Raw genomic sequence first — 27,690 nt, forward strand, 5'->3', positions numbered from 1 at the left:
TTTTGCCTCTTCGTAGCGATGGGTACCTGGCAAGATAAGGTGGGATATACTGCAGAAAGGAATGTGAACATCAGCTCTAATGCTTGTCCACATGCTCTACTAAGACAGTGGCTCTCAGTGTAATAAAGCTTGGCAAAACCCATTTGAGTCTAAAAACTGTCAGGTTCAGCACCTAAACCTGAAAACATCAAAGAAAATCATCAGAAACTTTTCTGGAAGCCCTTTGTCTCCTTTTATGCTAACTCCATCATGTACTGCTGGCATCCGTGGTTGTAAGGGCCACTCCGCCCAACTTGTTCCCTTGGCCTCCACCTGGTTTTGGTCCTCCACGCCAGGGACCTGGCTTGAATCCTCTCCAAAGGTGAAGCTGATGTGCCCTCCCCATCACTGGTACTTCCGTTCTCCTCTGCAGTCTTTGGCTTAACATATCCTTTGAGATTTTGGACTGCCTTTTGCGTAAATCCCCTCTCTCAGCTTATCTCCCTAGAACAAAATCCTTGTCTCCAACAACTCAACTGGCATCTGAATGGATAAGTTTTCCCAGAACAGCTGATTCTAAGCTGCAAGGTTTTATACAAATGTTCCACCAGGGTGAATAAGTTGCAAAATGCACCTAGGTAACTGTAGCAGTTTGATATAGTTAAGAATTCCAAAAATAGATATTGGATTATGTTTGTAAACTGGTCTGTACCTGGGCATGATTAAATTATCATTAGGGCTTTGATTGGGCCATGTCAGTAGGGTGTTGAGTCCCCACCCCTTGGTGGGTGGGAATCACAGATAAAAGGCATGGCCAAGTACAGAGTTGGAGGTTTCTGATATTGGAGTTTGATGCCAAAGTCTTAAGCTGGAGCCCAGGGAAGTAAGCTCACAGAGGAAAGAGAAGCCAGCACTGGGAAGAGAGGAACCCTAGGCCAGAGAGAAGGAAGCCCTGGGAAGAGAGGAACCCTGAGCCTGGAGAGAAGGAAGCCCTGGGAAGAAAGGAACCCTGAGCCCAGAAAGAAGCAAGACCCGGAAAGAGAGGAACCCAGGAAGCCTGAACCCATGCAGATATCAGCAGCCATCTTGCTCCAACACACAAAAATAGACATTGGTGAGGGAAGTAACTTATGCTTCATGGCCTGGTATGTGTAAGCTCCTACCCCAAATAAATACCCTTTATAAAAGTCAACAGACTTCTGGTATTTTCTATCAGCACCCCTTTGGCTGACTAATAAAGTAACTAAATGGGTTGATCTGCGTTTATGGAGTTATGTAATATTGGACAACAAATGTTGGTGAATGTCTGCCAAAAACAATTATCTTAACTGTGACAAAATTAACATTGTAACTTTTTTCTGGTTACAAGTCCTGCCAAGCCCATCTGTTTTAAGAGCTATCTAATCCACAATGATTTTCCCTCCTGGACTCTAAACTCCCAGGGGCAAGATTAATGTCCAATTCATTGTCATACTAGATGTTCATTATTTGTTGACTCAGTCTCTAATAGTCAAGTAAGAGAAAAGTTGGTAAAATGTTTATTACTATATGACTTGAAAAGAAACATTGTAAATCTAACATATTTACAAAAATATTTAGAAATGTTCACACAACTTTAACAGTGGACCATAAATTAGTAGAAATTTAAAAGTTTATTGTTAAATTCATACATAGAAGCAATGATCTGTCCAAAGTAAAAAAAAAAACAAAAAAAAAACCACTTAAAATAGAAATACATAATGTAAATTAGGTTACTACCCATCATATTTTTTTTGTGTGCTTGTTATGAAAAATGTCCACTGTTGTTTCATGACATGGTCTTAAATCAAAATCACAATATCCAAGGGAAAACCGTCCCTAAGAAGAGAAGAAAAGAGTATTGTAAAAAAGGATTTAAAAAGTATGCTACACTCAATCATGAGATTATATCCTACCTGTGGTTTCTTAAAATAATCAAGTCCCCTTCCAATCTTAATCATCCATCCATTGTTGAACCTATTGAAATTAGTATATAGTATTATATTCAAGACACATTTAAGTTCGACAAATAGCAAAGCTATTATGAACTAAATGTCAGCAAACTTTCTCCTTCACGCAGAAAGCTGCTTCCTCCAGTGGCATAAACTGAATCAAACCTGGGATTAATCATGGGTTGTGTCTACATTGAAACAGTATGTTCATAAAAGCAGTCAGCTGCTTTGATTAAAGGTTACTCTTGAATTTCAGCCTGCTGGTAAGAATCTCCTATTCTGCTAATGAGTGTTTTCAGAGAGTACTCAGACTGGGGTGGTGTCTCAGGGGCTCCCCTACCTCAAAACAGGGAGGACGAGTGGGAAGAGCTCTGGCAACCCCCTGACCTCTGCTTCAGGTTGAGCAGCTTCATTTTCACCTGCTTTACAATTTAGGTTGTGCTTACATTTTCACTGATGCTCTGGGTGCCACTGCTAAAAACATATACAGGGCAATGTGCTAAACAGAAGGGAATATATCACTAAAAAACTGCCTGTACTGTTTCCTTACAGACAGTATACTGTCAGGCCTACCAGAAGACTTAACCTTAAGGAATATTATGAATTAACCTTAAGAAATAAAATCACATTAAGTAAACATTAATTTTGCTAGAAAAGAAAATTATACCAGTATCATTAGTATATACTGAATAGATAGAAAATTACTTCCTATTCCCACATGACATAGGACATATAAATTTTAATCCATTAGCAAATATTAAACTCACACAGGATAAAGTAAAACAAGTCTTTTTTCTTCTCAAAAGTGGTAAGATTCTAAAATTGGGCTGTATTTTAGTTTTTTTTATATTTAAGTTTACTATTTATATGCAATTATAGAAAGCCTAACTTATAAAGAAAAAGATCTTAAATTATTTTAGCTGCATAAAAATAAAAAAATTAAGACACTTTTATACACTAACCTAATTTCTCGGTCATGTATTGAAGAAGAGTATTCTAACTCCAGCAGCACTCCATGATTCCTGAGCGACTCTTTTATTTCTTTCAGGCCACTTCTTTGCTGCTCTTTCCCACTGCCCTGTTAATAGAAAAAATATAATTTGCTGCCTCAATTATTAATATTTTAAATTAATACCCTAAGCTACTCAATGAGTATCACAGGTCAATTAAAATGGAAAAGTTCTATACTAGTTTCTATGTCTATTGTCTCAAAGACGCAACCAAGGAATGTGATGTAATTTAAGAGTAGTTGTTTTTATCAAAGTAATAGTTAATTTTTTTTTTTTGAAGGAGGTACCACGGATTGAACCAGGGACCTCGTATACAGGAAGCAGGCGCTCATCTACTGAGCTACACCCACTCCACTTCATTTATTTCTAATGTGAACATAACACAACTCAGTCATGTCCCCTAAAATCCATTTTATTAATGCTTTTTAGTCATTCATGTGGGGCTGCCGCCTCCTCAAATTAATCCAAGAAACCAGAATTATTTAGAAGCATTCTCATTTGAGTCCGAGTCAAGACAGAGATGCCCACTACCACACTACTATTCCCCAGAAGGCCACTGCAGTCAGTCTTGAAAAAGAAATAGATAAAATAATTGGTAAAGAAGACAGAACTGTCAGTATTACACAAATGTGATCACCTCCTAGAATCTCCAAGAGAGGACGCTGACAAACAATTTGAATTAATTCAAGAGTTTAGCAAAGTGGCCAAAAATTTGGTCAATATATTAAAATCAACAGCATTTTTTCTCAAAATGTTTTATGCCTCTCACTGATGCTCCTAAGTTAATTCCCAAGGAGACAGCTCTACCTGAAGCACCTGTCCAGGTTGTCCCTGGTTGGACTCCACCTTGTAACCAGGTCAAGAAAGGGTAAATGCTTTCAGGTACCTACTTCATCCAGAGAGGTGAGAAGATGAATTGTTTTCACTTTACATGTTCTCTTAATAAGCATCTCACAAAACCGAAGAAAGTTATACAGCTGAAAGACATCAGGATGGGTTATTACTAACTAGTGCCTTTTAAGTACTAAACCTTCATATTTTAGTCCATTTCATTTACCTGATGAGTGTGTCTAATATAAGGATCTTCGATCCAAACTTCTGTAACAGTCTCATTAAGGTATTCTTGGAAAAGTGACTCATAACTGAAACCTGTTGCATTCTCTTCTATTTTAATTTGCTTGTGATATTTTCCATCTAAAAAACACAAGCTTCAAAAATAAAACTGACCACTTTTCTTTTTGCACATATTTCATCTATAGTGATTAATCATGATCAGATACCAATTTTTTTAACTCATTCATTCAGCAAGTATTTATTAAATGAGTACATTCTTGCAAAATTCAAGGTGCTAGAGATACAGAGGTGAATAGGCAAATTGGTTTCTGCCCTCAGAGACTGGGGGCAAGCGGAGGGGACAAAGCCGAGAGATTTCTCAGAACAGGTTTCTTGAACTGGATTTTATAGACCAGATAGTTCGTTCAAGAGAGGAATGTACATATAAAAGTGTCTGATCACTTCCTGTACTTATGGGTAGAACCACAAGCCGTAACTCAGTGGCTATCTGGTCCTTCTCTTTAGACTTAAACCTTTTTATGTCTTGCAAATTTAATACTTAAAGTGAGTATTACACATAAAGGCAAGTATAATGTGGGGTTTTAAAAGACTTCCTTAGAGCCTGGAGTTTTAAAAAGTGTCTATTACTTTTTTTTTTTTTTTTTTTTTTTTGAGGTACCAGGGCCAGGGATTAAACTGCTCAAACACTGAGCCACATCAGCTCCCCTGAGTTGGTTTTTCATTTGTGTGCTTACGGTGTTTCGTTTTGTTTAGGAGGCACCAGGGACTGAACCTTGGACCTCCCATGTGGGAGGCAGGGACTCAACAGCTTGAGCCACACCCATTCCCACTTACGTTACTTTCTTAAGAACCCAAATGAAAGATCAAGACGTCACAGGCTAAGGAGGGAGAGTCTCACATTTAATTCAAAATGGATAATTATTGAATACATTATCAGAGATGTTTAAGGTTTTTAAAAAATATGACCCCCATTGGTCAGATTTCTAATTTATAGGGTGGCTGGAATTTAAACTTTGCTCAAAAATCTGTGGTTTGGATTCTGTTCCAAATATTTCCATAGATAGAAACTGTGCACTGATTTTTAAGCCATGCTAGCCACATAGGTTAATTTAACTCAGTGGACTGATAGTTCTGTAAAACCTATATACTTTTCATCAATGTCTGAAAGGAAATTTTCATTCTAATTTCAACTCGGGGTGAAGGAAACACCATTTTACTCCCACTCAGCAGAGCAGCTCAGGGGAGGCCCCTGGAATTTGGGCTGCTACAGGATACTAGGAAGAGGTGGGGAGAGGCTGCTGGAAGTGCAGGGCCCCAGAGAGCAGCAGCAGGGCTGGTACGCTCGATGCGCACCAACAGGTAACTAACAAACGGGAGGCCGTACCTACTTCACCTCTGACCATTAGGAACACAGGACTCCTCAAGTGTTTTGATTCATGACAAAATCCCAGAGAAGTCCCAGGAGTTTCTTTAGCTCCTTTAATGATTTTGTTCATTTCATAAAAAGAAATCCAAATAAAACACAGGAGTTCCGTTCAGTATTCCCATGTACTAGTTTTTAAACTGTAGCCCCTACATCAGCTCCACAGGGATCTGTGACTTACAACAGCATACACGGTTCTGAAGTATGTACAGCTTTCATCAGGTTTCAAAGGGGTCTCTGATCCCCCTCTCCACCAAAAACAACAACAGAAGGTTAAGAATCGGTCATCTATGAGGGAGCAGAAATGCAGAGTTGCTCTGTGCGCTCTCGGGGATAACAGGTACAGGCCACACACAGCTCAGAGGGCAGGAGCCCGAAACACTGGGAGAACCGAGCACCGGGCTAGATCAGCAGCTTATGGACACGTTTTCTAAAGCTGCCTCTTTACCTTCTTTTTCTTGGTCCAAGTATCTCTTTATGTTTTCTGCTCTATCCATGTAGTCTGAAATTTTTTTCCTGAAGTTATCCTTCTTTGCATCGTCTTTGGTGCCTATAAATTTAAAAATATATTCTCAAGTTTTCAAACAGTTTTTCAATTTTGTACCGGCAGTATTTCCGTTTTCTACAGTTGCCCACCAATGTCCTATCCTTTAGCATGATTTGTTTCAGTTCTAAAATACACAGCTGGTAGGCTCAGCTTTGGCTTGTTTCTATAGGACTTCATTTTTTCACTAGGCATCTGAAACTTTATTTACGAGTGGGACTCTGATACTGTAATTTACCTCTGGGGATCCCTTATGTGGAAGGATAAGAAAGGGGGCCTGTTACATGTCAAACCAAGTCTGAGCACGGTTTTGTCCTAATTACCTACAAGTTTGGAAATTTAGCATCATCAAAAGATAGCAAATGATATCTAACTTTCCTCCACAAAGCCAGGAGCTAATACTCATTTTCCCAGTCTCCCCCAAAATTTAAGTTATCTTAGAGTATACATTATTAATAAAACCTTACCCCAAAGCCCCCTCTTCAACCCCATCAGTCACTAAATCATTTCTTACTTCCTTCTTCCCTTTGGTATTGCTCCTATTTCCCACAATAATTTCATTTTTAACTCTCAGTTTTAAACATTTTATTTTTAAATATTTTAATATTTATGTTGCAAAAATAGTAGAGTTCCCTTCACCCAAGTTTCCCTGATGCTGTCATATCACATAATCAAAGTACAATCACCAGAGCTGGGGAATAAACATGGCTACAATACTTTTACCTCATCCACAAACCTGATTAGAATTTCATCAATTTTCCCACTGTAGTTTGTTTTCTGGTCCAGGATCCCCCACTGCATTTATCTGTTATGTGTCCTTAGTCTCCTCCAATTTGTGATGGTTCTTTAGTCTTTCTTTGCCTCTTATGACCTTGACACTATGATAAGTCTTGGTCAGTTATTTTGTGTCTCCTTTTAGGTCGTCTACTATTGTATTAGATGAGGTTAGATAATTTTGGCGAGAGAATCACAGAAGTGACATGCCCTTCTCAGGGGGTACAGGTTGTCAATGTGTCTTTTACCGGTGATATGAACTCTGATCACTCAGTGGAATTCCACAACTTTCTCCTGTGTCAAGTCACTAATTTCTCCTTTGTAATTAATAGGTATTTTGTGGGGAAACACTTGGAGACTGCAAATATCCTGTTGCTCATTCTTTTGCCCATCATCCGCTGATGGTTCTTGCCTGCAACAATTATAGTGATGTTTGCAAAAGAGTGATTTTCAATTGCCATCTTCTAAATTTATTAATTGGGATTCTACTGTAAAGAAAACCATCCCTTCTCCCCCTTCTATTTACTTACTCACTTTTTTATTGATATCAGTAGACTCATGGATATTTATTTGATTCTTTGGGTTACAATCCAACACTGTCATTATTTTCTTGCTCAAATATTATCAGCTTTGGCTCTTGAGCTCCATCACATTAGCTCCTGTGTCTTCCTGACATGCCCCCATCTTTTGGGCATTTCCTTACTTTAGGGCTCCAGATGCTCTAAACCAGGGGTCTATGAACGTGAGTTAAAATTCCAAAATACATAATTCATGTCGGGGTGCAAGTGTGATATATTTATTAAATAACACACAGTATAGTATGGACTTCATAAGGGGTCTGTGGTTTTCACCTGACAGGCAAAGGGGTCCGTGGAACAAAAGAGGTGAAGAACCCTGCTCTAAACTCATCTTGTTAACTAGTACCATTACTCATGATCTAAGGGAATTCAAAAAATCTTATCTCAAGGTGCAAAGTGTAAGTGTTCTATTTACTATAAAATATATGTGCTCATTTTTATCTCGGCCTGTAGCATCATCCTGATAACCATCAAGCATTCAGTCGTTGCATTCCTTATGTTGCAAGCATAGCCATGGAGACAGCACGACTCTCCTTACGGAGACCACTGTGCCTCAGTTTCCAACACAGATGTAGCTCAGTGGTTGAGCACCTGCTTCCCATGTATGAGGTCCTGGGTTCAATTCCCGCTACCTCCTAAAAAAACAAACCATGAGTCCATGCTTATTATACCTGTGATTCCACAGGGTCCATTCTAGCTTTTCCCCTTTCCCTATTTGTCACTTTTTTCTTACTCTCCACAATATATGTACTTACTTGTTCAATCCTAGTATACACTTATGTAGTTTCAGCATTCCTAACCCATTCCCTGTGAGAGACAAATCTAACTAGAAGACAATACAGTATTTGTGCATTATTGTTTCGCACAGAATTAAAGTACTATTACCAAACATACTTAGGTTACCTATTTTCTTCCCTACCTCAATTGTATTTTACCTGGGTAACTCAGAGCAGTGCCACTCTCTCTTCACTCAGGCTACCCCATTCCCATCACCTCTTCTCCACACCTTTTCCACCCAACACACTTTAACTAATCTCATTTGGTTCTGCCTTTCTCTTGCCTGTATTTCTTTGGAACAAATGAGTAGATACATGAATATTTTCTTTCTTTTTTCTTTTTTTAAACCTGAAAGATAGCTTACCATAGATATCCTTTGCCCTTTGCTTTTTTTCATTCAACAAAATATTCTGGAAACCATTCCCCATCAGTTCATAAAGCTCTTCCTCCTCGTCCCCAGCAGCATAACAGCCCACTGCGTGGTCGGACTGTACTTTATTCAACCACTTTCCTACCCATAGGCTTTTAGGTTATTTCCAATGTTTGATATCTATATAATCACTCAAATCTTTCCCTTTCAAGCCCTTCTACTGCCACAGTCAATAACATGCAAACTACTTCTGCCAGGATTAAGTTGCTCTCTTTACGAAGAGGTAATGGTTAACAGCAACATCTCTGGAGTCAGACTGTTTCAGTTCAAAACCTGCTTTACCATTTTGGCTGAGGTGACTGTTTCTAGTTTCCTAGGCTGCTCAAGTAAATACCACGAAATGGATCAGGTTAAACAATGGGAATTTATAGGCTCACGGTTTGAGTCTGGGAAAAAGTCCAAATCAAGATGTCACCAAGGCGATGCTTTCCTCCCGAAAACTGTGGTGTTCCAGGATTGGCTGCTGGCAATTTTTTGTCCTTAGCGTGTCACATGGCAGGCAGATGGCAGTATCTCCTGGTCTCTCCCTTCTCTTCTGGGTTCCACTGATGTTCAGCTTCTTGTTTGCTTTGGCTTTCTCTCCCTGTATGAATTTCATTCCTCTTACAAAGGACTCCACTAATAGAAATTAAACCCATTCTGGGCCACACCTTAAGTGAAATAACCTCATCAAAAGGTCCTGCTTACAATGGGTTCACCCCACAGGAATGGATTAGGTTTAAGAATATGTTTTTCTGAGGCACGTACAGCTACAAACCATCACAATGACCATGGCCAGCTATTCATTCAACCTCTCCATATCCTCATCCATGACATGGAAATAGGAATAGTACCCCACACAGTTGTTGAGATGATTAGTAAATAATAAATGTAAGCTGTCCTTATGATTTTCATCCACATAATTCTTTCCAAACTCTTTTCCATATTAACTCACTCTGGGCTTCCCTTAGATCTACATTTCATCTAACTCCTCATTTCTTAAACTCCATTGTTGCTCTGCTGTTGCCTATAACATGCTCCATTTTCCCAATTCCCGCCAAAATAAAACAAAACAATCTTTCCTCAATCTTGCTGCACTTTAAAGTTATGAATTTCTTTCTCTCTTCTTACCTTTACTGACATTCTTTTTGGAAAAGTAATCTACACTTGCCTTCTCAATTTAACTATTTGCCATTTGGTTTTTAGAAACAAAACTTTTCTGGCACTGTCTTAAGGCTAAATGTACCAGGGACTTCACCTCTACTAGCCCTTTCTTAATGGTCCTCCCTGATCTGCTGAAAGTGCTTGATACTGTGGACCCATCTTTCAACCACTCTGCTTCAATTTTCCAGGCTTGAAACCTTGCAGCCCTCCTTGGTGGGCAATGGAACCTCAACCCCCATCCAATCATGTGCTCATGCCTTTCCCTAATATTGGTGTCATCATCCTGGTTCAGGTCCTTATCTTTCATCTTGGTTTTTGCAGGAGCTCCTTAATCTGCTTAATTCGATCTCTATTGATTAATGTCTGTCCTACATCCTTGCCCTTCATTTATTCAAGAAACATTCATTCATTGATTCTAGAAATACTTCTTGAGTACTTATTACATACCAGGCACTGTTCTAAGTACTGGGGATATAGCAATTAATAAAACAGACCCAATTCTCTCCTATTATTCTAGTGGAAGGGACATGGCAATGAAAATAAATGGGTAAAATGTGCATGTTGGACGGCGATTAGCACTATGAAGTAAAATAAATCAGGGAAGGGAGATAAAGAGCCCTGGGAAGGATTTGCAATTTGACTTTGGAGCTCAGGGAAGCCTCACAAAGAAGATATCTGTATACAAGCCTGAAGGAAGAGAAAGAATATGACATGCAAAATCTGGGAGAAGAGCTTCTTTCTAAGAAAGAGAAACCCTGAAATGCAACTCCTTCAGAAAAACTCCAAATGGTTCTCCTTGCGTATGGATTGAGTTAAAATCTCCTGGCAGTCAAGCCCATCCACGATGTTATCCAAGCCCCACTCTTGGATACATGCTGAACCAAACTGAACCACTTATTTGGTAAAACTGCACAGACAGGATGAGACTATTGTTAGCTGAATTTCTGACTTCTGAAATTATACTTATTCCTCCAAGGTCCCTATTTGATTGCTTCCTCAAGGCCTAGAAGAATCATTTAACTTTCATTCCGCCCCAGGCACAGCGTGCACCCAGCTCCTTTTCGTCGTTCTCCCTCCTCACCTTTGAGAACCTGTAAGAGCAAATCAATCCCTTCTTGGTAACACACCAGGGCCTGCTGGTACCGGGACTCCGAATCGAGTTCCACCGCCCGCTTGAGCACGGCGACCGCAGCCGCGCTCTCCGCGCCCTGCAGCGGCCCGGACCGCGCCATAATGTGGGTAACTCCCCAGGACCCCCAACAGTCCAGGCAGGTGGGCCTGCAGGCCTGCAGCTTCCTGGAGTGCTCACGTGACAGCCAAGCGCCTGCGCTCTGTGGCCTTCTCGAGTGGGAGGGGCTCGGCCGGAACCAAAAGGCTCCGCTTCCTCCGTCGCGCGTGCTGCGACGGCGGGTTTTGAGTGACGTGCCTGCTTTTCCTTCCTCTGCTCAGCTTCCGGGCTCTGGGGTCGTTCCGGCTGAGGCGTGTCGACTGAATAACTTAGCTCCTCGACCCCTTCAGCTGTGGGCGCTGGTGAGTGGCCGAAATATAGTATTTTTCGCCCGGAGTCTTTACCCGGGCATGCTGTGCAGAAGCTGACTGGTTTTCCCCTTGCGCTCGGAGCGCGGGACTCGGCGACCGAAGCTACTGCGCCTGCGCCCCGACCTTTGGCTCTCTTGTCCCAGCTCGGGGGTCCGGGGACGCGTCCCACTCAGCTCTAGGGTCCGGGGCCACAACGCTTGTTGGTCCCCGGCTCTCGAGGCTCAAGGGTCTAGCGGCATGACTGGACAAACTGGGAGATGGAGTTTGTTTAAGCAGTTTCGGTACCTCTGCTTTATTCATAACTACTTCTTTCCCCCAGTGGGGTTCAGTTCTTCTAAAAAGCGAAGGAACAAAATTGTCTTATTTTGAAATTGCTGCGTTTAAGAGAGTAAGCTTGTCCGGAGTTGGCAGTTAAAAGATTTTGCCATTTTACTAAAAGCTGTGATTTTTGCAACCAGGTTTTGATCGCCACCTACCCAAGGCTTCTTGTTCTGCATCTCTTGTTAGATGCTGGGGTGAGACAGTTGGCACATGGAGACCAGGAATTGCGGGCAAGGATTTATTGGGAAGGTCTCCCAACGGAGAGGGGACTGAAAACCTTCAGTCCGCCCCTGGCAGAGGCAGTCATGAATGTGTACAGTCCATCTCTAGGCGGGATCATGCTTAGTTAGTGGAAGTGGGTTGGGGCTTGGGTAAGACGGGGTGGGGGGGAGGCTATAGGGATGGCTAGGGGGCGGCGGGCTAGGGGCAGTGAATTCTAGGGGTGCAGCGGGGGTGGGGTTATGTCGCTTCTTCGTCTATTCTTGTGAGGAAATGAACTGTATCTGGACAGTGTTGGCTCTGGATAGGGGGCTCTTCTTTGTCATGCGATGTGGCTTCTGAGTAAACGACTGGTGGCACTTCCGCAATGGGGCAGGTTAATAATAAACTTACAGCTTCTGCAAGTTGTGGCGGTTACTAGGGAAGGGGCCTAGACCTGTCATTTCTTGCCTAGGAGCGGTTATGAGGGCTGCCTTTTATTAGTACTTGTTAGGCTCTAGGGGTTCATAGAAGGGACATTTCTTGCCATCAAGGACTCGGTTTAATAGCAAGGGAAATTATGTAGTCTGCGGTTTCGGTTTGGCCCCGCCCCATTCTTTTACAGTCGCTTTAAAAAAGGAAATAGCTCTTTTAAAGAACCCCTGTGGATTGAATCTTTTTACTGACAATATGATAGCCAGGCCCTGAGGCTCAACAGACTCCAGCTCCTACAATCTGAATTATTGGACTCACCTCACTCAGCTAAGATGGAGTTGAAGAAGGGCAACCACCACACCATGGAGCCTAGAGTGCCTACAACTGAAAGCAGGAGGATTGCATCCAGTAACCATGTGGAATCTGAGCCTCCTCTTGACATAGAGGTGCAACGGACACAACCAATCCAAGGACCTCAGAGAAAAGGTGGCAATGGAGTGGGAAAAGTGGACATGGTGGCTGTTGGGTATGGGGAATGGCAGGAAGAGATGAGATGTGCAGGCGCCTTTGGGACTTGGAGTTGCCCTGGATGGTGCTTCAGGGGCAATCACCGGACATTGTAAATCCTCCCAGGGCTCACTGGATGGAATGGGGGAGAGTGTGGGCCATGATGTGGACCAATGACCATGAGGTGCAGAGATGCCCAGAGATGTACTTACCAGGTGCAATGGATGTGTCATGATGATGGGAGTGAGTGTTGCTGGGGGGGGAGGGGTGCGGTGGGGGTGATGGGGTCGAATGGGACCTCATATTTTTTTAATGTAATATTTTTACAAAATCAATAAAATAAAATAAAATAAAATAAAATAAAATAAAATAAAATAAAATAAAGAACCCCTGTGTACAGGTCTTTGTAAAACAGCTATCAGACATTAGGGGGAAAAATCACCCCTGGAGCCTACCCCCCAAGTATATGTTAATGTTTTTCTTTTAGCCTTCCACAACTTTCTTTATATATAACACACATTAACATACATTTTTTGAATGGAAATGGTATTATACTTTTCTTAACGCTGTATTGTATTTTTCTTATTTTTTGTGGCCATGAATATGTGCATAGCCCACATTTAACGGGTGAGGAGTTACACTACACCTCCTTTAGGGGGGAGTATTTACATAAATTATTTGGAGGGATGGGAGATTTGTATCTTCTCAACATTCTCATTTTGTTTATGTTAGTATGATGCATGGATATTTATTTTGTGGTATTGATTATAATCCAAGCCTTGGTTATTTAATTTGTTGCTGGAATTGTTCCAGCTCCATTCGGTGCTCTTTCAGTTGACTTCAGTTCTTTGATGTACCTCCATCATTTTTTTTAACAATTCCTTTCTGGCACTAGAAAATGCTTCAGGTTCAGCTAATATATTCCCTGTCCCAGCTCTATAATCAGCCATTTCTCTAAGGAGTGATGGTTCCTTTTATTAGGGAATGATATTAGAAACCAAGATCTGGATTCTTTGTGTGCTTGTTGCTACTGGGATGCCAATGCTTCTAGGCTCCCTCAGCTGACAGCTAAGCCATGAATACACACATAGCTATAATTATTTTTACGTCCACCCGTAATATCTATTTTAAGCTAAACATGAGTTTGAACTCTAATCCAACATACATGGATCATTCTATTCCCTCTTGCTTATCTGTAAATTCCCACTCCAACAGTGAGAAACTTGGCTCATTGGAAGGTTCTGAGCAGAGGAGTGAAAATTTAATCAGAGAATTTAATGGGGTTACTGCTGCTTCAGGGAAAAAAACATAGGGAAGTTGAAATGGAAAGGAGGAAAACCATTCTGGAGGCCTTTGTTGGAATCCAAGTGATAAGAGAAAGATTTAACCAATTGTCAAATTAAGTGAGTTAGAGTAATATAATACTTAGGGGAAATTACAGCGTTATCTATTTGGTTTGGAAGTGGGGGAAGAAAGCATTTCTTCATCATAAAACTTGGTGAACAGTCATCAGCAAGTAAATAGAAGATTTGAACTAGAAATTATTTTGCTGTATTGTAACATTTGCTATCTAAAGTCTGAATGAAAGTCATGACCTTCTGATGTACTTCTGAATTCTGAGTTGGATAGATCATATATTTGACCATTTGATTGAGTCATACTTTCATTCAGCAAACACTGAATACCTGCTATTTGTCAGACAGGTGCTGGAGGTAGAAAATGAACATACTTTTGGGGTACTACGGATTTAGTGGCTAAACCTTCTGAAACTGGTGAGCCATTATTAAGTTTGAGAGGTTAGTTCAGTTGCTGAGTAATTTTTCAGAAGTCTGGCTCTTTTCAGGGGACCTCTTGAATTGGTTGCTTTGTCCACATCATAGGTAAGACTTCCAGAGTTTGAGCAAGCTAACATCTGATAGACATTGAAATACAGCATTTCCCCTATTTTGGTAGGTGTTAGAGTATTCCTCTTATAAAGCTTTATAACATTTTAGCAGTTTTATAATAAAAACTACTGTTTATTGAGGGCTTTCTTTGTGCCAGGTACTGCTTGTTTGTTTGTTTGTTTTTTAGGAGGTACTGTGGATTGAACCCAGTATGTGGGAAGAAGGCACTCAACCACTGAGCTACATCTGCTCCCCAGTGAGAATTGGTTGGTTTGTTTTGTTTTTAGGAGGTACGAGGGATCAAACCTGGGATCTCATACTTGGGAAGCAGGCACTCAACCATATCACATGAGCTGATCCACTCCCCCAGGTACTGTCTTAATAATTTATTTGCAAGATAGGTGTTACTGTCTTTTTTTTCTTGGGGGAGAAATCGAAACACAAAAATTAGGTAACCTACCCAAGATATACATGTAGTTCATGAACCCAATCTTTTTGCTTTCCATATGCCTCTTTTAGTAAGCCATCATTGTTTTGTGTCTAATTAAATAAACATAATTTTCTTTTAAATTATAGAAGCAATGTATGTTTGCTAAGAATATCTAAAAAAAAAAAATACAAAGAAACAAGAGTGTTCTTTTTTTTAACAGAAAGGGGTTATTTAGTGAAAATACACTAGACTAGGAATTAGGAGATTTGGGTTTCAGACCCATATTCTTGATAGCCATATGTCCTTGAGTAAGTGATATGAGTTTCTGGCCTTAATTTCCCTCATCTGTAAAGTAAGAAGGTTGTCAACTCCAATTATGGAAGTTGGGATTTCATCAGTCCCTTCCAGCTCTTTAGTTTTCTGTGATACTATGATACAGCATTCTTTTCTTTTTATTTAGTTTTTAATATTTTTTATTCTTTTTTTTTTTAAGATATGTAGATCACACAAAATATTTTATTAAAAAATATAAGAGGTTCTCATATACCCCATTTCTCCCACATCAACACTTCGTTCATCAGTGTGCACATTCATTGCATTGGATGAATACATTTTGGAGCACTGCTACACTGCATGGATTATAGTTTACCTTGTTAATACAGCATTCTTGATCTGCCATCAACGCTGAAAAAGAGTTTTAAAATGATGATCTTTCAGTAAACCCCATTTCCCATTTTTGTGAAATCAACCGAGAAACTCATTTGGTAAAAATTGGATTGTGGTTAATAATATAATAATAATAATATTGTTATTATCTGTGATTTTGCTGAACTCTGAAGAAAACATTTATTAAAACTTAATTCTTGTGCTTGCTTTGGTGGCACATATACTAAAATCGAAACAATACAAAGAGGATTAGCATGACCCTGCACAAGGATGACATACAATTTTGTGAAGTATTCCATATTTTTAAAAAGAGGGTGAAGGAATGTTAGTGATTTAGAAGAGGGACTTTTGTACTGAGAAGACCTTGAAAAAAATAGTATTTATACAAAGATAAAATCAATTCACCCATTTTAAAAATTAAATAACTTAATTCTTGCCCTTATTATATTAAAATAATCAAAATTGAAATGTTTAACTTCAGTTGAGGGTTACAATTAATTTGTGGTTCATTTTTTAATACTATAGAAGGGGAAATCTGACCATTTCTAAGACATATTTGACTCATTTGGTTATCTTCTACATCTCACAATCTCTAAAGAAGAGAATCACCAAACTGAATGGCAGGGATTTTGCGCTCCATAGTCCAGAGACCCCCGGACAATCTACAGGTAGGTGTTCCTTCTCTAGAATTATCATTGTTTTTTTTTATATTCCTTATGAGCTTTCTCTTTTGGTTTTCTAATTACAGTACGTAAGGCAAATTAAAATTTTCCAAATTCCTTTTTTTTTTTTTTTTTTTTTTTAGTGGGGCTTGCTTTTTGCTTATGGTTTATCTGCTGTTTTATCCCTAAGGAGTGGGGTCATGAAAAGTCTTTTTCTGGAAAACATGCCAGTAACATGACTACTGTTGATTCCCTTTGTTCTGCCTTAATCTTTTTAATGTTTTGGTTTTTTCCTTCAATTCTGAAAGGAGTACATTTTTAATCGTAGAAAATTTGAAAAAATATAGAAAAGCAGAATAAAGAGACAAGCACCCAGAGACCATTAGTGTTAGTATTTTCATGTATTTCCTTCCAGTCTTTCTTCTAGAACCATGACGATGATCATGTCAGGAATATTACATACCTTATCTTAACCTCAGATTGACCCTGCAAGGGCAGTATTACTTCCTTTTTGTAGCTGAGGAAACTGACCCTCTGAGAGGATGCGCGACCTGTCTGATGTCCCACAGCTACTTGGCAGACGGTGGAAGCCAGTGTTTCTGGTGTCAAAGCCCTTGTTTTTCTTCTACCACTCCCATTTCCTCTTGCCAATTCTCTAGGAACACATTTTTGTTCATGCACATCTAGTGTTCAGGGAAGGCTAGAAGAGAATGAAAGGAATGATTCTCAGTTGCTGTCAGTCTATGTCGTGTACCTCTGTCCCCTGATGTGAAGGGTTGGCAATTAATCCTTTTTCTTCATCAGCCTGAGAGAGACAGGATTGAAGGAATGCAGAGAGGAAATAAAAGGCAAGAGCTAGGAGTAATGGCATTGTTAGGCCCAAAAGAAAACTAGAAACTGATTTTGGCTTTCTTTCACATTGCATTCTTAAGTGTGAGTTGTTGGACACTGTGTGGAGCAGAGATTGGCAACTATGGCCCACAGCCCAGAATGGCCGTTTCTATAAAGTCACTGGAACACAGCCATACCTATCCACCTATCCGTTTACAGATGGTCTACGACTGCTGTAGCCTTAGAAAGGCATAGTTGAGGTTTTTTTTATTCCGCCCTTCCCCATTGTATGCTGTCTGTGTCCATTCGCTGTGCATTCTTCTGTGTCTATTGTATTCTTATTAGGTGGCTCTGGAACCCGTCCTGGGACCTTCCAGAGTGGGAAAGAGGGGATATAGTCTCTTCTCTGTGTCTCTTTGTTGCTTCATCTTGCTGCGTCAACTGTCCATGTGGGTGGCACCCCTCCTGGGCAGGCTGCCCTCCTGCATGGGGCAGCACTCCACGTGGGTCAGGAGGCCCTGGATATCGAACCCTGGACCTCCTATATGGTAGGCGGAAACTCTATCCATTGAACCACATCTGCTTTCCCAGAGTTGAGTCTTGGTGATGGAGACCTTATAGCTCCCAGTGCTAGAAATATTTACTATTTGGCCCTTTATAGAAAGAAGTTGCCAACTTCTGGTCTAGAAGTCTGTATTCATGTTCTTTTAGCTTTGTAATACTGTAATACATTACTGGTAGGATGTATTCATTCAGCTAGGGAGCTGATCTTAACCTCTAACCACTCTAGTTTAGGTCAGAACAAACTTTTGTCTCCTAATGGTGTGTATGGGTTTTTGCACTAGATGGAGTTGTAAAGCACAAATGTTTTATATCATATTTTAGACTTTGACAAAAGGAGTGGAGTCCCTCATTTGTACAGACTGGATTCGTCACAAATTTACCAGGTCAAGAATTCCAGATAAGGTAAGAACCATGGTTTTAAAAATGTTACTGTTATTTTTTTTTTTTTTTTTGTAGTGTTTAATTTTTTTTTTTTAATTTTTTTATTTTTTATTGACTTTGTAATAATATTACATTAAAAATATATATGTGAGGTCCCATTCAACCCCACCCCCCCACCCCCCCTCTCCCCCCCCCCCAACAACACTCGTTCCCATCATCATGACACATCCATTGGATTTGGTAAGTACATCTTTGGGCACCTCTGCACCTCATATACATTGGTTCACATCATGGCCCATACTCTCCTCTATTCCATCAAGTGGGCCCTGTGAGGATTTACAATGTCCGGTGATTACCTCTGAAGCACCATCCAGGGCAGCTCCATGTCCCGCAGACGCCTCCACCTCTCATCTCTTCCTGCCTTTCCCCATACCCTTTGTCTATTATGTCCACTTTTCCCAATCCAATGCCACCTCTTCTATGTGGACATTGGATTGGTTGTGTCCATTGCACCTCTATGTCAAGAGGAGGCTCAGATTCCACCTGGATGCTGGATGCAATCCTCCCATTTTCAGTTGTAATCACTCTAGGCTCCATGGTGTGGTGGTTGTCCTTCTTCAACTCCATCTTAGCTGAGTGTGGTAAGTCCAATAGATCAGATTGTAGGTGCTGGAGTCTGTTGAGGCTCAGGACCTGGCTATCACATTGTCAGTCCAGTGTTACTGTTATTTTAGAAACACATTATGTTTTTAAAGTACCAATTTTTGTAATATTGAAAGCTTTTATGTTAAATTGCTTGTGGGTATATGCAGTGGTGCAGAATTTAAGCATAGTAGGAATTTTGTAAATGACGATTATTAAAAGTCTTGTATTAGCTGTGCCACTGGCCTTCATAGAGAGTGGGTTTTTGTTATCACAGAGTCTGTTATTCCTGCTTGTGGTTTCTTTCCTTTGTGTTTTATGCTTTCATTTCACCGTTATCCTGAGAAGACAGAAGGTTTTGCTTCCTCCTTCAGCTCTCACTGTGTGGCACTTCAGTTTCATTCTGTTATCAGCCATCACTACTTTAGGTCCTTGAGTTTTTGCTGCTAGGTTTTTGGGTACCCATTCTTTAGAAAACACTGACTAAAACCTCCACTGATGTTTTTAATGATAAACTACTACTACCATTGACTAATATTTTGAATGTGGTTGATGTTCTTTTATCAAAGGCCTCTTTTTTTTTTTCTCTCTCCCCTTCCCCTCCCCACCCCCCAGTTGTCTGCTCTTTGTGTCCATTTGCTATGTGTTCTTCTGTGACCGCTTCTTTCCTTATCAGCGGCACAGAAAATCTGTGTTTCTTTTTGTTGCGTTATCTTGTTGTGTCAGCCCTCCGTGTGTGCCGTGCCATTCCTGGGTAGGCTACACTTTCTTTCACACTGGGCGGCTCTCCCTATGGGGTGCACTTCTTGCACGTGGGGCTCCCTGACGCAGGGGACACCCCTGTGTGCCAGGGCACTCCTTATGCGCATTAGCACTGCGCATGGGCCAGCTTCACCACACGGGTCAGGAGGCCCTGGGTTTGAATCGTGGACCTCCCGTGTGGTAGACGGACGTCCCCTAACCACTGGGCCAAGTCCGTTTCCCGTCAAAGACCTCTTTATCTTTCAGGTCATGGTCTTTCTGCTGCTGTCCTTTTTTGCCTTAGATGTTCCATGTTTTTTAATCTGTAAATTTCTGGGAGAAAAGGATAGATATGAATGTTAGCATTCATTGTCAGTAGTCAGTACATAACAAGGCAGCAATTTTGATTGTCAACTGGAATAAATAAATGTGAAAACTTTTAAACTTCATTAAAATGATTCTCAGATGTGTGTCTCCAGGCCCTGCCTATCTTTCAAATTTACTCCTGTACTCTCAACTGGCTTCTAGGCAGTTATCTACTATGATAACTCATAGGTAGTTCATACTGAACATAGCCAAAAATAAAGTCACTGTCTTACTTTCCCTCCAAAGAACAAGTCAAAAAAAAAGAGGATGTTTCCCTTGCATTATTTATAACAGTTAATGCTACTGCCCTCCACCCAGTTTCCAGACTAACAATCTAAATTCCTTTCTTCTTCACCCACCACAAAGTCCATCCATTTTACTGCCCAAAGTCCCCAAATCAGTTCCTTTGCATTAGAACTATTATACTTCAGGCTGTTAAACCATGGCCGTGATTGCTTCCTTACTGGATTTCCTGATCCTGGTCTCCCATTTCCATTTCATCTTACTCTCTTGCAAGAGTTTTCATTCAGAATCTGTTTCTGAAATATGGTCATGTTGCTTCAAACCTTTAATAGCTTTGTATTCCCTACTGGTAAATCCTAAAGATTTGGCATAGTGGATCTATCAGCGGATTCTTTTCCATAATCTTTTTAATGATTGCATAATACTCATTTTGATGAAAATACCATCTATTTTGTTTTCATCTCTTCTTCCTCAGTCTGTCCTCAGAGGAAGTAGGACTTTTAATCTAATGTCTTCAAGACCTTTATACATATGCAAGCTTATATATATATATATACACACCTATATATATAAACCTATGGTTCTTAGAATCACTCTTTATAGAAGATAGCTTAGAAAATATCACCCACGCATTTGGGACAAATGGTACAAATCCAAGATCCTACTACACTTAGTGATGTGGAAATTTTTTTAAAATTTATTTTTATTACAGAAGTTATGAACTTAGAAAACAATCAGTGCATGTGTAGAATTCCCATATAACACCCCTGGAATTTTTTTTTTTTTTAATTCAACAATCTATCAAGCCACCCTTCAAAGGTAACACCTGCAAAGGCAGTAAACCTCGCCTCAGAGCAGCATTACATTCTGTAGGGAACATGATTTTAGTTATTCTATTGAGGAACATGGATGTTGTCTTCAGGTCTTTCAGTATTATGAACAGTGCTGCAGTGCACTTCCTTAGTACATTTATGTGAATTTGTAGGAGTTTTCCTGTGGGATAGCTTCCGAAAACCTTTTGATTCTTAGGGAATCAACTTGAATGCCAGCTCTGAGGAGCTACTACTTCTGCCTCATAGGCAGAGTTTATTAGTCCTGTCTCTGTGTTCTCGTAGTACTTTGTGTGTACTTTTTAAAATACTCATGGTTTATCATAATTTTTAACTTACATGTTTGTTCCCCTGCTTGACAGTCAACTCCTCACCTTTTAAGGATAGGGAGGGCGATACAGCCCAATGCCCATCTCAGTAGTGCTTTCAGTTAGTGTCACCTGGTTGCTCCTGTTTGGGTCTACAGGTTAAAATAACAAATAGAAAACCTTGTTTGTGTTAATTTTTTTAGAGAATGAAATTCTTTTATTCCTTCTTTTTGAGTAACCAGACTTGTAGAAATGTTCAGTTTTTTAAGTTCTGGATTATATAAAATTTAGGGATGAGATATTGTAGCTTTTTTTTGTACTTAAAAAAAATGGAGCTATGTGGAGTCAGAAACAATGTGTCAGTTGAAGATTTACTATTTATAATTCTTTCTAGGTATTTCAGATTTCACCTGCAGATCATGAAAAATATGGTGGGGATCCAGAACACCCTCATAAACTGCATGTTGTTACCAGAATAAAAGGTGTAAAAGGCCGTCCATATTGGGAAAAAGAGATAATAAAGAAGCTTAAATTAGAAAAGGTATGCAACATTTTAGTCACCTTTAGCGCTCTTTGATTTTGCTTTAAATTTTGTTCTTTTTAAACCTAAAAGTATGTATTTATTTCCTTTGCTTAAATGTATTATTTAGCATAATTTATTTCTAAGTATAGACAGAATGAACCTTTTAGTTGAACATTTAACTGAAACATGGAGCCATCTGCTTTTTAGATTGAGCCATAACATTGTTTCTTTTGTTCCTAGGCACATGCTCCTCAAATTCACAAGAATATCCCTTCAGTGAATGCAAAACTGAAAGTGGTTAAACATTTGATAAGGTATGTTGTTGTTACATTGGCAGTCTTTTTTATTTTTAACTAGCATAAAATTCTAAATGCATTTTCTTACATCACAGAATCCAGCCACTGAAATTGCCACAAGGCCTTCCAGCTGAGGAAGACATGTCTAACACATGCCTCAAGAGCACTGGGGAATTGGTAGTGCGGTGGAACCTAAAACCTGTGGAGCAGGAAGCAATTAAGTCCTAATGCCAGAGCAGTTTCAGATTAAAAAAAAGAAAGGCAATTGTTTTTTTTAATGTTTTGTTTTGTTTTTTAAGATTTATTTATTTTATTTAATTCCCCCCCTCCCCCGGATGTCTGTTCTCTGTGTCTGTTTGCTGCGTCTTGTTTCTTTGTCCGCTTCTGTTGTCGTCAGCGGCACGGGAAGTGTGGGCGGCGCCATTCCTGGGCAGGCTGCACCCTCCTTCGCGCTGGGTGGCTCTCCCTACGGGGCGCACTCCTTGCGCGTGGGGCTCCCCTACGCGGGGGGATACCCCTGCGTGGCAGGGCACTCCTTGCGCGCATCAGCACTGCGCATGGGCCAGCTCCACACGGGTCAAGGAGGCCCAGGGTTTGAACTGCGGACCTCCCATGTGGTAGACGGACGCTCTAACCACTGGGCCAAGTCCGTTTCCCAATTGTTTTTTATTTAAATGTGGCAAGAAGTATTTTCACTAAAATATATTTTAAATAAGTCATTTTCACTCACTAAAAATGGTATCATTCTTCCTTACTTATAGACTTGGAGGCTTTGGTTCTATATTAAAGCACTATTTAATTCTCTCTCCTTTTCCCCTAATAGTTTCACTCCAAAATGGGTAAGAATGGCAGTTTTTTGAACATCTAAGTTCAGGTCCAATGCCACTGTAGGCAATTGTCATTAAATTAAGAAAAAAAATTTTTTTATTGTTTTCACATTGAATTCAACAAATTTGTGAGTGACTCTTTGAATAAAAACTATGCTAGGTGTTGGAGAAATCCAAAGCTGATTAAAATCTGGTCCTTCCCCTTCAAGAACTTACATTCTCTTCTAAGAGAATAGAGATTCAGCCAAAGTCAAAGAACATTAAGTGCAACCAGATTGACCTCTTTTCACTTAAGTCTATAAATACATACATGGACATGGCTTCCTGTTTTCTTTAAAGGTAATCCCAAAAATAGTAGTTGTCTTCTAATTATAAATCTAATCTTGTCTAAATTTATTACTATACTCTACCCGGACAAAATGTGTTCTACTCTTTGTAAATTTTTCCTTCATATAACCAAGGTATAACATGAAAGCATTTAATCAAAATGTTTTTATTCAGACGGTCATTCTGTTTCTAGCTTCAAAATTGTTATTTTTTGAATCCTTAAGGAACTTCTCAGGTTGCTGTTTAAAAGAAGAAAAAAGGAGGAAGAAATCTTTAAGGGAGAATTATTTATTTCCTTTTTTCTTATTTCAAAGCTGGAGGGGTGGGGAAGAGGAAGGACTTTAGAAACAGAGTTTGGTCCTGAAATGTATTTGTGGCAGCTAACTGAAAATGATGAATTCTAGTTACCCTGTATTTTCCTGAAGTCTAAATATTTTGCCTCTTGTTGCCTGGGCAAGATCATGGTCATCAAGATTCGTTGTGCCATTATCCATCCTATCATAGGTTCTGATGTTTTGGGACACTGCATTAAAGGCGGAAATGACACCAGAAATGAAACCAAGTAACATTTATTAATAAGCTGAAAGCAATTATAGTTTTAATTTCCACAAGTCAAATATCCAGTATGTGTCAGGCCCAGAGAGGCCGTAAAGGAGGACACCTTTAAAGAGTCAGGCTAGTTGGAGAAAGGCGTGAACACCACAGGATAAGGTGCTCATGTTTGCAGCTGGCTTGAAGATATCTGTAAATAAAAGTCAGCTCCTGCTAATTTAGCACCATCTTTTTTACTGTGCTAATATTAATGTTAGGCTGTGTGAAATAGAAAGCACTTGGTTAATTTTCACACAAGATTCTAATAAAGTGTGGGTAAGAAATGTTAACCTTGACAGCCCACACCTAGAAAAAAATCTGTTAAGTTCTATATTTAGAAAACATTCACCTTTCACTTACTATAATCAAACAGTTCAGTGACATCCTTAATTTGTGCTAGGGTTAAACACCATATTTTTCTTATTTCCTTACATTTTAAGGATCAATGGCATACACTTCCTCTAATGTACACATTTTCAAAGGAAGTATAGCAGTTGATTATATTCTTGAATATATTACCAAGAGTATTATTTCTTTTATAGTTTTAATTATTTCAGACTTCATTACTTTCACAGTAATTTTTACAGACTGCCTAAATCCTTTTCCTAGCTTAAAAAAAAAAAGAAAAAGCTTGTCATATTCCCTTTCAACCATTTGTTCATTCATTTATTTACTAATACAAACGAAAAAAATTCACCTTTCTTTGAAATTAAAAAGAAAAACCTATAAGTATGTGAGCTGTGAGGGTACAGGATTCACCTGATTGTCTGAATTTGTTCTCTTTGAGGCAGTAGACAAAATCATTGACTATGGGAGACAGGTGGGGTGATGAGCCTGATGCAGGGCATGTGGGAAGTTAGGAATGGGGAAGCTCAGAATCGAGAGATGAATGGAAGGCTTGCTGAGTGACCAAGAGCCCAGCTGAGATGACACTGGGAGCACCAGATTGCAGGGTTTCTTGGTGCGTCTCCAGCAGTAAGCTCAGTGTTGGGTAATGTAGAAGAAAGGATGGGAGGTTGAAGAATGGCAAGGTTTGGGGAATTGCTTTTTTATGTCTCTTCACAAATAACTTCCAAGTACCTTTCAGTTGCTTTTCCCCCATCCAAGTTGGGAATTTTTTTTAAAAATCTGTAATCATTCCCATTAAAATCCAAACTGCTCTGGAAATATGTTTAGGTCCCAACAATTTCATCATGGTGGTTTATCAACCTGAGAGAGTTATTAGTAGCAATGTGGTATATTGATTTAGACTCCTTTTGGAATAAACATTTTCTTCCCAATTTTTTTCTTTTTAGTTTTTACGGTGTTTTAAATACTTTTCTTTTAAAGTGAGAAGGCATGTGAGAATTAGTATTGACTCTCTTAAGTCACAACAACAAAAACACAAGGTAGCCAATTCAAAAACGGGCAAAGAACTTGAACATTTTTCCAGAGAGTATCTACAGCAAGTTCATTAAAAGTTGCTCAATATCCTTTAGCCATTAGGGAAATGCAAATCAAAACCATGATGAAATAATTCTTCACACACACAGATTGCTATTATTAAAAAACAAAAACAGGTCAAGTGTTAGGTGGAAAAATTGGAACCTTCGTGCATTGTGAGTGTGTTACGTAAGCACAGCTATTCCAATAGAAGGGTCTGGCTGATCCAGGGCCACAAAGGATAAAGTGATTTATTGCTAGTGCATAAGCAAAGAACTAGAGGAGTCTTCCCCAGTTCAAAGTGAGAATGGGAGCTAGGGGTTTTATAGACAAAGCAAAGGGTTAGAGGAGAAGGAAAATGAGTAAAAAAACAAGTCATAACTTCAGATCTTCCAGGGGTCTTGTGAGGAGGTTATGTGCCATTTCTCAGTCCTATGTTGTCTCAAGCATGTCCAACTTACTCCTTTTGTTCTAGTCTCAGTGATTTATCAGTCACAGTTTAGATATAGTTATTGGTACTTCTGATGCTATTCTGTGGTTTTGTTTTGAGATGTTATTTTATTCCTGCTATTCCTGTAAGCAGAACTGGGAAGGTCTGGTTAATGTCCTGGGAACTAAGAACAAAGAGTAAACTATTAAGATTAGATTAACAGAAAAGTATCTCACTTATGTCTAGGAAGATCCAGAGCTGCTTAGCTAAAGAAATTTAATACATTTTCCAGCTGTCAGGTGGGAATGAAAAGTAGTGCAGCCACTGCAAAACAGTATGGTGATTTATCAAAAAGTTAAATACAGAATTGCCATATCTGCTTCTAGGTATATACCCAAAGAAATTGAAGACAAGGGCTCAAAACAGGTATATTTGTACACCAGTGTTCATAGCAGCCTTATTCACAGTAGCCAAAAGGTGGAAACAACCCAAGCATCCATCAACACATGAATGGATATACAAAGCAAGGTACATACACACAGTGGGATATTATTCAGCCCTAAGATTGACCTGACATGCTACAACATGAATGAGCCTTGAAAACATGCTGAGTAAAATAAGCAATAAGGACAAATACTATACAATTTCATCTATATGAAATACCTAGTTATAGCAAATTCAAAGATAGTAGATTAGAACTTTCCACAGGACAGGGTGGGAGGCAGAGAGAGTTGTTGCTTGGTGGTATAGAGTGTTAAGAAAAATAAACTGTCCTTGAAAAGGGACCTGGGTTTAATTGGATCAGGCTTTGGTGCAATTTATGCTCCCAGGACATGGTCAAAAAAATAATAATGGCAACTACCAGTTGAACAGGTTGGCAGTGTATGGTACTCCAGGGTGGTGTTCCACTACAGAACCTATCAGCAACTAGTGGGAAATGGCAGAGCCAACTTCCTCAGAGCTCCAGAGAACAGTTAAAGGGTTGCAGTGACTAGGCGAATACCAGATCAACAAACCAGCCTTTAAAATAATGGGATAGGAGTGGGTGTGGCTTAGTGGTTGAGCGCCGCCTTTGCATGTACAAGGACCTGATTTCAATCCCTGGTACCTCCAATGAATGAATGAGTAGTAAATAAAGTATCATGGCGCCCGTGCAGGCTCCTACCCTACCCCATCCCCAGCACAGTACAGAGCCAGTCACTGTGGGTCCCTGGCCCTATTCTAGTCCAAGCTACAGCAGTGAAAACAGCATGGTACTGGCATAGAGATACTGACCAATGGAATGAAATTGAGAGTTCAGAAATAGACCTGCACGTCTATGGTCAACTGATTTATGACAAAACTGCCAGATCCGCTCAACTGGGACAGAATAGCCTATTCAACAAAAGGTGCTGGGAAACTAGATGCCCATATCCAAAAGATCTCACACCTTGTACAAAAATTAACTCAAAATGGATCAACGACCTAAATAAAAGAGCCAGAACTATAAAACTCCTAGAAGAAAATATAGGGAAGCATCTTTAAGATCTTATGGTAGGTAATGGTTTCTTAAACTTTATACCCAAAGAACAAGCAATGGAATAATAAAATGGGACCTCCTCAAAATTAAATACTTCTGTGCTTCAAAGGACTTTGCTGAGAAAGTGAAAAGGCAGCCTACTCAATGGGAGAAAATATTTGGAAACCACCTATCAGATAAGGGTTTACTATCCAGAATATATAAAGAAATCCTACGACTCAACAATAAAAAGACAACCCTATTTTAAAAATGGGCAAAAGAATAGGCAATTTTTTTCCCAAAGAGGAAATGCAAATGACTAAAGTGATGGTCAACATCACTAGCTATTAAGGAAATGCAAATTAAAACCACAATGAGATACCATTTCATGCCTATTAGAATGGCCACTATTAAAAAACAACTACAAATGTTGGTGAGGATGTAGAAAAATAGGAACACTTAATCACTGCTGGTGGGAATGTAAAATGGAGCACCTGCTGAGGAAGATGGTTTGGCAGTTCCTG

The 27,690-nt window shown here is 39.7% G+C and overlaps 2 protein-coding genes and 1 non-coding gene across 4 annotated transcripts; 2 read left to right on the forward strand and 1 right to left on the reverse strand.

Annotated features, from left to right (window-relative positions):
* Nucleotides 1–1,612: 1,612 nt before the first annotated feature.
* On the reverse strand, nucleotides 1,613–11,031 carry MITD1 (microtubule interacting and trafficking domain containing 1). Its single transcript, XM_004474366.4, has 7 exons — nucleotides 10,784–11,031; nucleotides 5,905–6,006; nucleotides 4,017–4,153; nucleotides 3,850–3,936; nucleotides 2,912–3,027; nucleotides 1,914–1,974; nucleotides 1,613–1,836 (listed from the first exon to the last, which is right to left on the reverse strand). The coding sequence occupies exons 1-7, from the start codon at nucleotides 10,932–10,934 to the stop codon at nucleotides 1,741–1,743; spliced, it is 750 nt and encodes a 249-aa protein (XP_004474423.1). The 5' UTR covers nucleotides 10,935–11,031; the 3' UTR covers nucleotides 1,613–1,740.
* A 15-nt stretch (nucleotides 11,032–11,046) lies between these two features.
* On the forward strand, nucleotides 11,047–25,096 carry MRPL30 (mitochondrial ribosomal protein L30). Of its 2 annotated transcripts, none has more exons than XM_004474364.4 (7): nucleotides 11,047–11,232; nucleotides 14,876–14,958; nucleotides 16,283–16,352; nucleotides 18,063–18,143; nucleotides 21,647–21,793; nucleotides 22,016–22,089; nucleotides 22,167–25,096. In XM_004474364.4, the coding sequence occupies exons 3-7, from the start codon at nucleotides 16,302–16,304 to the stop codon at nucleotides 22,297–22,299; spliced, it is 486 nt and encodes a 161-aa protein (XP_004474421.1). In that variant the 5' UTR covers nucleotides 11,047–11,232; nucleotides 14,876–14,958; nucleotides 16,283–16,301; the 3' UTR covers nucleotides 22,300–25,096. The 2 variants fall into 2 exon arrangements, with proteins under 2 accessions (XP_004474421.1, XP_004474420.1); XM_004474363.5 differs by having other exon boundaries at nucleotides 11,080–11,232; nucleotides 16,210–16,352.
* LOC111759400 (U6 spliceosomal RNA) lies at nucleotides 15,884–15,989 on the forward strand. The gene has a single exon (XR_002793390.1). It is a non-coding gene; the product is annotated as a U6 spliceosomal RNA (small nuclear RNA).
* Nucleotides 25,097–27,690: the final 2,594 nt, after the last annotated feature.

This window comes from Dasypus novemcinctus, chromosome 17, assembly GCF_030445035.2.
Source record: "Dasypus novemcinctus isolate mDasNov1 chromosome 17, mDasNov1.1.hap2, whole genome shotgun sequence".
Taxonomy (NCBI): domain Eukaryota; kingdom Metazoa; phylum Chordata; class Mammalia; order Cingulata; family Dasypodidae; genus Dasypus; species Dasypus novemcinctus.

Excerpts from the sequence above, each read along its gene's own strand:
- MITD1 (XM_004474366.4), bottom strand. The coding sequence starts at position 10,934 with ATGGCGCGGTCCGGGCCGCTGCAGGGCGCGGAGAGCGCGGCTGCGGTC. Across the intron at positions 1,975-2,911 it reads ATACATGACCGAGAAATTAG|GTTCAACAATGGATGGATGA; the intron begins GTTAGTGTATAA and ends TAATTTCAATAG. Across the intron at positions 1,837-1,913 it reads ATTATTTTAAGAAACCACAG|GGACGGTTTTCCCTTGGATA; the intron begins GTAGGATATAAT and ends TTCTCTTCTTAG.
- MRPL30 (XM_004474364.4), top strand. The coding sequence starts at position 16,302 with ATGGCAGGGATTTTGCGCTCCATAGTCCAGAGACCCCCGGACAATCTA. Across the intron at positions 16,353-18,062 it reads GACCCCCGGACAATCTACAG|ACTTTGACAAAAGGAGTGGA; the intron begins GTAGGTGTTCCT and ends ATCATATTTTAG. Across the intron at positions 18,144-21,646 it reads GGTCAAGAATTCCAGATAAG|GTATTTCAGATTTCACCTGC; the intron begins GTAAGAACCATG and ends AATTCTTTCTAG.